Source organism: Myotis daubentonii, chromosome 4 (assembly GCF_963259705.1).
Source record: "Myotis daubentonii chromosome 4, mMyoDau2.1, whole genome shotgun sequence".
Classification (NCBI taxonomy): Eukaryota; Metazoa; Chordata; class Mammalia; order Chiroptera; family Vespertilionidae; genus Myotis; species Myotis daubentonii.
Genome location: NC_081843.1, coordinates 53079895 through 53092107, shown reverse-complemented (window position 1 = coordinate 53092107; position 12213 = coordinate 53079895). Strand labels below are relative to the sequence as shown.

The 12213-nt window shown below is 46.8% G+C and overlaps 1 protein-coding gene across 8 annotated transcripts in view; it reads right to left on the bottom strand.

The window, feature by feature from the left end:
* FBXL17 (F-box and leucine rich repeat protein 17) overlaps positions 1-7549 on the bottom strand; it is a 473454-nt gene extending 465905 nt beyond the window's left edge. For 2 of the 8 annotated variants that reach the window (XM_059693957.1, XM_059693956.1), the window contains exon 1: positions 6054-7547. In XM_059693957.1, coding sequence (XP_059549940.1) covers positions 6054-7034 — 981 coding nt within the window. In that variant the 5' untranslated portion in view covers positions 7035-7547. Of the gene's footprint in view, positions 1-6053 lie in introns of all 8 variants that reach the window. The other 6 variants (XM_059693961.1, XM_059693958.1, XM_059693955.1 and 3 more) reach the window with 4 other exon arrangements.
* Positions 7550-12213: the final 4664 nt, after the last annotated feature.

Below are 12213 nucleotides of genomic sequence, written 5' to 3'. Positions count from 1 at the left end.
CAAAATACTCTCCAGTGGTCGGCAAACTCATTAGTCAACAGAGCCAAATATCAACAGTACTTCCTCAAAATAGACTCACCCAGGCCGAAAACCGACTTCTGCGCATGGGCCACGAAGTTTCAATTGCACTGTACGTGCGCCCGCACGTGGTATTTTGTGGAAGAGCCACACTCAAGGGGCCAAAAAAGTCACATGTGGCTCGCGAGCCGCAGTTTGCAGACCATGGCCTAGGGCACTGATGGCGAACCTATGACACGCATGTCAGAGGTGACACGTGAACTCATTTTTTTGGTTGATTTTTCTTTGTTAAATGGCATTTAAATATATAAAATAAATATCAAAAATATAAATCTTTGTTTTACTATGGTTGCAAATATCAAAAAATTTCTTTATGTGACACGGCACCAGAGTTAAGTTAGGGTTTTTCAAAATGCTGACACGCCGAGCTCAAAAGGTTCGCCTTCACTGGCCTAGGCTCATCTTGTACTTTCCTTGTCCTAGCCCTGAAATTGCCATTTCTCTATGGAGCACTGATTCCTTTTATTGGAGAAAGGGATTTAGAAGCAAAGATGTGTACGCCAAATGCACTCATTACTATTGGGTACTGATGCTCCAAGACCCTCTCAGTGGCAGAGCTTCCATTCCATGCCCATTGTATGACCTTACAATACCACTTGGGCTCCAAACTGGCCAAGACTTGGGCAAGACTAAAATCGGATATTTAGCCAAAGTCAAGTAACTCTTATGTTAATATTAAACGGTTCTATATTTGCCTTCACTTATCTTCCCTTACATTCCTTATCATTTATACAACCTGATACTCCAAATTGGCAAAGAACTACTCAAGGTTATCCCCTTGACAGCTACTAGTATAAGGCAAAATTTACAGACTTCTTAAAATGAAAACAAATCACACCTTTTGGTAGCCTGATTAAGTTCATCAAGATTGCTTTGCATTCTTTAGCAAAGAAAAATCTTAAATCTGACTACCTCAGGACACTCCATTTCAGTGCTGACTAAAACCATTCCTAGAACACCAGAGACATACCTTCTAGACTAGAGGTTATTTGGTACTGGAGCCTTAAATCAAGCACTCAGGAAATGCTACAGGTAATTTACTGTTACCCACTAGTAATCTACATTCAAAGTTTAAAAAGTAGTATTTTTTTTCTTTGACTCCTCTTTGCATTGCTTTCATCCTTGTTAGCATACCTGGAGGGAAAATATAGATCAGGTATGTAAGCTTTCTTCCAAAGCCCATTTCTCTTATGAAACTTTTCCTTAAACACTGAAGCAACCTGGTGGTAATAACACTGTAAAAATAAAAGACTTAGCACCTACTGACACATTATCAAGGGTGCATGCATGGTGAGGCGACTTCCTAATGGTGCTGATGGATTTTGGATCTCTCACCTGGTTTTCTTTGGAAAGAAACAGGTCTGCTGGCAGAGAACAAGATATCTAAGCACAGCACACAAAGTCTCCAAAATGTAAAGATAGACCACAACATAACCAGTTACTCAAACAGTAATTATAAAGAAATATATTCCACTGCTATCATTTGGTAAAATTGTTGCATAATGGTTCTACCATATAAATATCTAATTGTGATATTAGTAGGCAGGATTACTTAAATTATAAAGGCAACAGGTAGCAAAGATCGAAGCTAACTTATTTGATCCAAAACAATCCATTAACCACTCAATGAGCAAATGTAACAGACTTAAGTGCTTAAAAAAAATACTACTCTCACAGTTGACCTTTGAAGACCTAGTTCCTGCTTCTCAAATTCTTATATTAAAGACCACAATTCAACGCCTACAGACCCAATTTTAAATTAGTCTCTGACTCATGATGACTTAGAAGTCAGTCCTCTGTCCTGCCCCACTGTCCTGCCCCTTCTCCCCATTCAGGAATCTCCTTCATAAAATTTATGAGAGATAATTCAGGCCCTCCCACACAGGATGTTGAAAAGATCTCTGGAGCTGGAAACACTAAGCTGGGTGCCAGCCCAAGGTCTGCCATTCACTGTCTGAAATGTCTCGGGGTAAGCAAGCCATTTGACTTCTCCAGCCTGTATCTTCATGCGTAAGACACGAGGTAAGATCAGATGCTGTCAAAGGTCTCTTCCTGTTCTGAAGTTACAAAATTACGGTTTCCAGTGAGGCTCACGATTTCAAGAAAGAACTAATTTCATTTCTACACAGCTCTTACTGTTAGAAAGGACTTTCTAAATTTCCAAATAGAGACATTCTTCAAACCTGAAATTCCACTCCTTGACATCTACCCTAGAAAAATATGACCACGTGTACATAGAAAAAAAATCTATTAGCATCATTTGTAGTAGCAATTAATTAGAAACATCCAGTACTAGAGAAATAAATACATGTGGTGTAACACTATGGGATACTATGCAGCAGTTAAAAAGAATGAAGGAAACCATATCCTCACTAATGTGAAAAGACCTCCAAACCAAACTATAAACAAACAAACTGCAGAACATGAACATTTTGATGCCATTTATAAAGAAAAAAAAAAAAAAAACTATGAAGGTTTACCCAGGACTTTCTAAAATGAGGGGAATGTTCTGGATCTGCACAGTCCACACAATAGTGGCCAGTCACCCATGACTACTGATGTGGCTACTGTAACCTAGAAACTGAATTTTCAATTTTATTTAATTTTAACCACTTTAAATTTAAATACCCACATGTGGCTAGCGGCTATTGTGCTTGAATGTTTCCAATGGAGAAGATGGATTTGTGCCTCTCTATGCAACAACCCTTCCTATACTGTAAAAAAGAAGGGAGGGAGGGAGGGAGGGAGGGAGGGACATAGCCGCCTAAGTCTTCTCTTCTCCAAGCCAAATACTTCCAGTTCTCACCAGAAACAGAGCCAGAAACCTCTCAACATCACATGGCTCTGTTGTAGCTCAGAACAACTCTGAAGTCAAGATATAAACATTTCTTAGACACTTATCTTAGTGGTATGGCATATTCACCCAGGGTCAGCCCAGATTTCTAAACATTTGGTCATTCATTTGTTCATAAATATTTACTGAGTGCTACTAAATGCCAGGCACTGCACTTAGGGGAGGGCACACAGCAATAAGCAAGATCTATGTCAACAGAGCCTATGCCCCCAAAAGCTTTATCCCTGAAAATTCTATTTGGGCTGGTAAACACAGAAAAACCCTGATTTCGATTCATTCCAGACAGTACAACTCACTTGTTGCTGAATACAACTAGGACCATAAAACCCACGTAGACAATCTTTATTCCAGTTTCTAATATAGGTAAAACATCTCCATATCATGTCCAAATTCTCCATCACAACAGGGCAAGTCTAAGGAGTAATTCCCAAAAGTCCCTTACACCAAGTTTTCAATAGTCCACAGGGGGGAAAAAAAAACCACGTAAAAAATAACACGTGAAAAAGAACAATGTAGCATATAGAATAAGTTTGCCTATGGGGATTCTCTTTATTATGAGATCATGTCATTTCTTCTTTCTTTTGTATTAAAATGTTCCCTACCTCATGAAATAACCAGTTTTGGTAGAAAGCAGGAATACCTGGTTTTTTATTTGGTTTGTCTTTAAACAGTCTTACCTGCCAAATAACAAGACAGCAATCAATTTTCCATACCAAATATTTGTTGATATTTTCTTTGTCTATGTCATCCACCAATTTAAAGGACTCAAGAAAGTTCCCTCTAATCATACAACTTGACAAAAGAAAGATAACCCAATAAAAAAAAAATGGGTAACAGACCTAAATAGATACTTTCCAAAAGAGGACATAAGGAAGGCCAAGAGACATATGAAAACATGCTCAAAGTCACTAATCATGCGAGTGATGCAAATCAAAACAACAGTGAGGTACCATCTCACACCTGTCAGAATGGCTATCATCAACAAATCAACAAATAAAAAGTGTGAGGATGTGGAGAAAAAGGAACTTGAACCCTTGTGCACTGCTGGTGAGAATGCAGACTGATGCAGCCACTGTGGAGAACAGTATGGCGTTTCCTCAAAAAACTAAAAATGCAACTCCCATTTGACCCAGTGATCCCACTTCTAGGAATATATCCCAAGAAACTAGAAACACCAATCAGAAAGGATATATGCACCCCTATGTTCATAGCAGCACAATTCACCATAGCTAAGACTTGGTAACAGCCTAAGTGCCCATCAGCAGATGATTGGATTAAAAACCTGTGGTACATCTACACGATGGAATACTACGCTGCAGTAAAAAAGAAGGAATTCTTACCATTTGCAGCAGCATGGATGGAACTGGAGAGCATTGTGCTAAGTGAAATAAGCCAGTCAGAGAAAGATAAATATCACATGATCTCACTCATTTGTGGAATATAATGAACAACATAAACTGATGAACAAAAACGGATCCAGAGACAGAGAAGCATCGATCACACCTTCAAACCTCAAAAGGAAGGTAGGGGAGGGTGGGGGTAAAGGGGAGAGATCAACCAAAGGACTTGTATGCATGCAATATAAGCCTAACCAATAGACACAGACACCAGGGGAGTGAGGGCATGAGTAGGGGGGTGGGGGGAAATGGGGGGATAAGGACACATACGTAATATCTTAATAAAGAAAAAAATTCCAGATTAAAAAAAATTGTCTAAGTCCATAAACAAGCAAAAAAGTTCCCTCTGCTCTAAAATGCACATCCGGAACACACAGAGGAGGCAATTACTCCTCCAACAAATATACCTCCAAAGAGTTAAGTCATTACATTTTGACACAAGTAGAAGTTAAGCTTACGCCCCCCCCCCCCTTGCTGTATAATTTTCAAGAACAATAACATCAAAACAAAACAGATAAAAACACAGGATTATCAATGTGCAAAAAGTCTAATCACACAAAGTATATCCGTGACAGTAACAATTGCAATTGATGTCAGTTACTTCAGTAACAATAAAAGTAGCCAAATTTTTATCTAAGTTATTTGGGGCTGGTCGTAAATATCATCCACTGTGAAAAAGGAAGATTACATGCATTAAGCTCCAGAAAAGGGTGGGAGGGGAGAAGAGAGAAAATGAGGGAATAAATAACTTGTTAATAATAATAATAATAATACAAACTCTATCACATAATTAAGTTTATCACAGCAATGACAAAATTGCAAATTTGAGTTAGTATTTGAAAGTGAGACAAAGCTCCCACAGGACACCCACCTCTTCTCCACTGACCCATTCCCCAACAACAACAACAAAAGAATGTCTCCCCTTACTCTCCAGAAACCTGTATGCTTTTATGTTACGGGTTAAAATGTAGGAAGCTAACACAGCATAGCATAAACAAGAGGGTTTTCCAGTCAAGCAGGCCTAAATTCCCGGTACGCCTCTTACTCTGCGTGTGACCGTGGACAAGTCATTCAAGCTTTGTTACAGCTTACCCCACCAGGCTGTAAGCTCCCTAGAGCAAATACCACTTGTAGACGTCTGCCTTTGGACTGTGGGCACATAGTATGAAAAATCAGTTCCTTCTTGTACACAGTAATGACATTAACAAAATCTGCCTCACAGCGGTAACTGGAAGATTAAATTAGATATTATGTATATAAAGCTCTGGCCCAGTGCCTGATCATAGTACATGTTCAAAACAAGTTAACTGTTACTGACATCAATGAGCGTCTGTCAAACCTGAAAGTAGCTCGAAAACTTTCGAATTCTAATATATAAAGTCTATACCCAGTAAGGGCAAGTTGCTCAATTAATAAAAAACATGTCACAGAAAACCTACCAAGAGTTTCTAAAGCACTTGGGCTGGCGATCTAATAACAGATGAACCCTGAATTGTGCCTCACAAGCCCGAGCTATTAAAAGACATTCAGGAGATTCCAAGTTTTTCTAACTTCAAAAAGGAGGCCATAAGCATCCTCCCCGTCGGTTTCCCAACCTCCCCCCTGGGCGCCTCTGGCTGTCGGGGAACCCCCTCCTCAGCGCTTAGAGGGAGGAGGGAGAGAACCCCGAGGAGGGGCCGGGTTGGGGGCGAGCGCGCATCCCCGCGCCATTCGCCCAGACCCACCTTGAGCAGGATGGATGGCGGCAGCTGGTTGATGTCGGGGGTTTCGGGGGGCGGCTCCCGATGACAGTCGCAGGGGTTTTCGCGGGGCTCCTGACAGTCCGTGTCGCCGCATTCGTGCTGCTGCTGGGCAGGCGAGGGGGCGGTGCTCCCAGCTCGGACAGCGTCCCCGCCGGCCTCGGAGGGGGCACCTTCGGAAGCGGGAGAGGAGGGCGGGGGGCAGAGGGGCGGCGGCGGCGGCTCGGAGCCCTGGCAGCACCCGGCATCGGGGGGCCGGGGAGGCGAGGCGCCTCCTCCCGCAGGGCCCCCGCCGCCGCCGCCGCCGCCGCAGCCCCCGCCGCCGCAGCGGGGCTGCTTACAGGGGGTGCAGGCGGGCACCCCGGCCCCCTTCCGCTTGCACACCATCTCCGGGGGCGTGGGGGGCTCGGCCGGCGGCGGCGTCGGCGCCCGGAAGAGCTGCACGGCGACCGGCGGCCCCAGGAAGCGCACGGGCCCCACGCTGGCCAGGAAGAGGCTGCGGCCCTGCTGCTCCCAGGCGGCGGCCGCGGCCAGCCCCAGCTCCTTGCAGCAGGAGGCCGGCGACGAGGCCGAGGCGGCGGCGGCGGCGGCGGCGGCCGAGGACAGCAGGAAGCGGCGGGCGGCGGCGGCGCAGTCCTCGGCAGCCAGGGCCGCGTAGCGCCGCGCCAGGTGCTGCGAGGAGGCGGCCGCGGCGTAGGCCCCGTCCCGCGGCGGCGGCGACAGCGGCGGCTCCTCCTCTGGGCCGGCGGGGGCGGGCGCGCCGGGGCTGTGCACGATGAAGCAGAGCATGCAGGGCCCGCGGAAGAAGCAGTCCCGGCTCCGGGGCGCCGCCGGCTGCGGGGGCGCCTTGGCCGGGGTCCGGCGGGGCAGCCTGAGAAGCGGGCGGCGGCGGCGGCACCAGCTGCAGCAGCGAAGCCTCTTCTGGCTCGGGCGGTTACGCGGCTCCTTCGAGAGAAGGTGGCCCATATAGAAGGCCCCGGGGACGGGGACCGGGACGGGGCGTGGGAGGCCCGGAGAGTGGGCTCCCGGCGGCGGGGCAGGCCGCTCGCTGGCTCGGGCTCGGGCTCGGGCTCGGGCGCGGCGGGTCGCCCCCGGCGCACACGCTCACACGGGCACACACGCGCGGCGGGGGTGGGCGTCCGCTGGGGCCGCCTCGGCGCCCGTCGGGGCTACATGCTGCGCCCGGGGAGGCCGGGGGGGCGGGGGGCGCGAGCTGGGGGGCGCGACGGAGAGACGGAGCCTGCAGGCTGGGCGGCCAGTCCGAGCCTGACCCGCCGGCTCAGTCCGTCACTGCGGCGGCGGGGGGAGCGCGGGGTCCCGCTCGGACCATTTTAACTGCGGCTCCGCCGGCGGCGCGCGCGCCCGCGACGCGGCTCGGAGCCGCAGGAGCGCGCGGCCCGCTCGGGGAGGGGCGGAGCCGGCGGCGGCGGCGGCGGCGGCGCGCTCGGGGCGGGGATGCGGGGACGGGGCGCCGGCGGCTCCCCGGGACGGGACGACCGCCGGACTGGGGCAGCCGGGAGGCTGGCCGGCGGGCGAGGGCGCGGGGCGAGCGGGGAGCGGCGCGCGCCCCTCCCTCCGGGCGCCCGAGGTTCCCCGGGGGCCGCGGGACCCACGCCCCTTCTCTGGGGCGGGAGGAGACGTTTCCGAGCCAGCTGTGTGACATCCGTTTGCAAAGCCGCGCTGACGTCTCTAGGTGTAAGTTCAAGAACTGCCATTGGCCGGGAGCCGCTCGGCTCTTCCGCTCACCCCACCCGCGACTCGGAGACCGTGGCCGCTGAGCAGCGGTAAACTGTTGCGCCAGGAGGCCGCCCTGTGCCGGGGCTGCCGCCTCGGTGGAGGGGCAGAGGTGTGACCCTTGGGTGGTGCGCACCGGCGTTCCCACGGGAGGGGTTCTTTGGCAGTGCAACACTACTGTGTTTCTCCACTTGTCATACTTTGTTACTTGTGGCGGACTACTGACCTTATAACTTTAATTCAAGATGAAAGCATGTATCAGATTACCTGTACACACCAGAAAGAGAAGTTTCTCAGCCCAGCGAGTCACCCAAAGTCTCGGGCTATGAGCTATCCAGCCATCCGTTGTGCACCCTTGGACTCCCATCTATCAATCAGTCATATACTTAAAAAAGAATTGTGCAATGCCTGCTTTATGATAAAAATGGTTCCAGGTAGCCCTGACCGGTTTGGCTCAGTGGGTGGAGCGTCAACCTGCGGACCAAAGGGTCCTGGGTTCGATTCCAGAGAAGGGCACGTGCCCAGGTTGCAGGCTCAATCCCCAGGGGGGAGCGTGCAGGAGGCAGCCAATCAATGATCATGGATGTTTCTGTTTCTCTCTCCCTCTTCCATCCTCTCTGAAATTAATAAAAAAAATATTTTTAAAAAAATGGCTCCAGGTAGACCTTGCTGACTCAGGTGAGAAAGAGGAAGTAGGCTTTGCAGACAACCAGGAAGATAAGACAACAACTAGCCTGGTACCTGGTGTTGAGAGGTTAGCTTTCACAAGGGAGAAGAAATTGAAAGAGGCTTAGTGATGGGAATAAGCCAGTACAAAGGAGGAGATTATAAGAGGTAATAAATACAGCAAGGCCCTTGAGAAGATGGAATGGCAAGTACCTTAAGAGGGATTCCATCTTCACTGTGACTGGAAGGAATAAGGAAAGGACGGATGAAGAAGGTACAGATAGGTGGATGTTTCTGGCAAGGAAGTGAAAGAGTTGCTTTCTGATGGTCTCTATTTTCCTTTAAGTGGGGCCTGGTTACCTGCTGAAGGAAAGTGGCACTACGGATAACTTGAGAGGAAGCAATATTGCAAGAGAAAGCACAGCCGTGTAGGGACCATTGAGCCTGTGTGACCCTCCCACCACAGTGGCTGGCTTCACCCAGACATACCATCAAACCTTTGCTAATAACGCCCTCTTTGTCAAGAATGACTTTTGTTTTAGGTCTGTCAGTATTCGGAGGTCTCCCTTTCTGAGCTTGATCTCAGTGAGATGGAAGACGAAGAAACCTAGAGGCAAAGATTTATGAAAGGGTTTTATGTACCTGTTACTATCGAATGCATTGCCCAAACTACAGTTACCTACAGATATTATCCACACAGCTTTCATCCCTCTGGCTGTAGAAGGATCTTCCAAGGCCCCAGAGCTTAATTTTTGAGGATAGGAGGTCAGGAGGGACTGGGATTGCCTGAGCTTATGACATTGTTTGCCATCTCTACTAGGCTACACTTGGAACAAAAAGAGAGGGATTCTAAGCTTTTTTTATTTGCACTGTGTCAAAATTGTGGACCCATTCGTTTCATGTAAGTTAAACACACACTATGACCTAGCATTTGCACTGATAGACACTGATTTTTAAAAATGTACATATCCACAAAAAGACTTGCACAGAAATGTTTACAGCAGCTTTATTCCTGATCATCAAAATCTACAAGCAGCCGAAACCGGTTTGGCTCAGTGGATAGAGCGTCGGCCTGCGGACTGAAAGGTCCCAGGTTTGATTCCGGTCAAGGGCATGTACCTGGGTTGCGGGCACATCCCCGGTGGGGGATGTGCAGGAGGCGGCTGGTCGATGTTTCTCTCTCATCGATGTTTCTGACTCTCTATCTCTCTCCCTTCCTCTCTGTAAAAAATCAATAAAATATATTTAAAAAAAAAAATCTACAAGCAGCCCAGATGACCATCCATAGAGAATACATAAACAGGTATATTCATTCAACTGAATACTACCCAGTAATTTTTTTAAAAGAAGAAAGATAACAACATGATGAATCTCAGAAATTTAGGCTGAATCAGACTTTGGAATTCGGGGTCCTAAAACCTCTACCTAGTTTTAACAATCTCCCCATGTGATTACTGCACAGACAGCTTGGCACCATGCAGATCTCGCAAGAGTTACACATATCATCTAACTTCTTGTTTCAGAGATGAGGCACGTGATTCTGAGACTTTTGAAGTGGTTTCTGAAATTCATAGCACAAAGTTCTTGCTTCCAATTCTAGAACCTTTCAGGCAACCTGCGGGTGGCTGTTTTTCTCTTTACCACAGCATGTAGCAGAGGGCCTTGTATATTACAGCGGTGATTAAGTAAACTGTTGCCAACACTATGAGTATTAGAACACACTGCCCTAAATAATAACACTGATGATATTCTAAATATTTAGGAAAGAATTACAAATAAGAGTTATAAATTGCTATTAGAGATCATTGTAGAACTTGACGGCTTTGTTACAAAAAGAAAAACAGCCTTGAACTACTGGAGCTGGGCTGGCACCGCTAAGCCCTGATGTCACTGGCATTCTCAGATAGGTCTGAGTGTTCAGTTGAACATAATTTCAGAAAACACCCACATCAGACATAGCTGCTCTGTGACCATAATAGACAAGACAAAAGTAAGACCCCTCCATAATCATGTCTAACCACAGCAAATAACATTCTCCAAACCACTGAAATGTCCATTCTGGCTAAAATCAAGTGACTTATGTTTCTTGACCAGTTAGTTAAAACCTTAGCCTTGCTTCATTCTTCCTGCCTTCTAGATAATTCTCAAAATACCCAATCATGGAATTACCTCTGCTTCCTGACAGCATCCATTTCAAAGCAAAGCTTTGATCCTTCCCCAAATCACCTTCCACAAGGCCAACCCTGTAATAAGTGTTTACAACACCTTCCTACTGAGACCCTCCATCGTTCCTCATGGCGTGTTGTCTGCTTTCCTGTGACAAGTCAAGAAACCCAACTTGGTTTGGCTGTGGCTGTGTTCCTGCTGGTCTTTGGCTGGAGGGCGTTCATGTTTGTTATAATCAAATGTCACCACCTTATCCAATCATTCCTTCCGTGTGCTGTACACCTTACACTGACGCAGTGCTGTGTTATCAGTTAGATCATCATAACGCTGAAATGACATAAAATGAATTCCTCCTTTACTCTTCCCTCTGACGCCGCTTATACTTTCTTTATATGTACCTCATTATCACACATTTATTTTGTCTTTTTTTTTTTTTTTTAACTTTCAGTCTCTTCCAGTAGAATGTAAGCTTCATGAGAGCAGATTTTGTTTGGTTTTTCGGAATATAATCTGGCAACTGTATGGAAGATGGCCTAGAGTAGGAAGAGACTTTAAGCAGAAAGATTGTTCAGAAGGTCAATGTTAAAAGTATGAATGAAGGCCGTCGTGGTGGGGATAATGAAGTAGGGGTAGAATTGAGAAATATTTCTTATGTGGAGTGTTTAGGATTTAGTGACTTATTTATGAATTAGGTAGAGACGACAAGATGATGGTTGGGGGGGGGGGGGTGAAGAATTCCAAAATAATGACTTATTTTCATCTTTGAATACAATTTAACCTTGGGGTAGACCTGCATTAGGACATAGATTCACACTAAAAGCCATTGTGTAGATTTAAAATGTTGAAAACAGTTTAACACGAAAGCCTTTTCTTTTTTGCTGACATAGAATATAGTCCCTTTGAAATTCACATTTGCCTATAAATGTATAAAAAGGGCTTAATGCTTGCAGATGGGTAATGAGGGTTGCTATAAATAGCTAAACCATCCTATGGCACCAATGACAGAAGTAGAGCACAGTTAACATGCCACTGATGCCACCGATTGTGGTCGGTACAGTGGGTGGCCTACAAGGACACTCTGGGGGCAGAAGGCATTGTTGTGTGCATCCAGAAAGCATGCATCACCCCGGCTGTTTAATTAATTCCTTGTTGAATTGTGTTTTTGTCAAAATACTCAAAGCCAAGGATAATAGCCAAAACAACAAGCTTTCAGAGAATTCCATTCAGGAGGGCAATCTGTACTCTCGAATAGTTTCAGACACAGGGGTTCAGCTGCTGCCTGGACTGTTCTTCCCTCAGCTCTTCTCATGGCTGATTCATGCTCATCTTCCAGGTCTCAGCCCAAATATCACCTCCTGTCACAAGAGCTCTTCCCTAGTTAATCTGTCACACCACCCTGTCCATTTCCTTCACAGCAGCTACCACAGTCTGCAGTTGTGGTGGTTCCGTATTGGCTGATTATCACTCCCAGCAGAATTAGCCCCTGCTTTGTTTACTTGAGAATCAGCAGCACTTAACAGCTGCATTTTAAAGGGAGCTTATCCTGGGAGGGGCGGATGTAATCAAGCCAGCTCTTTAA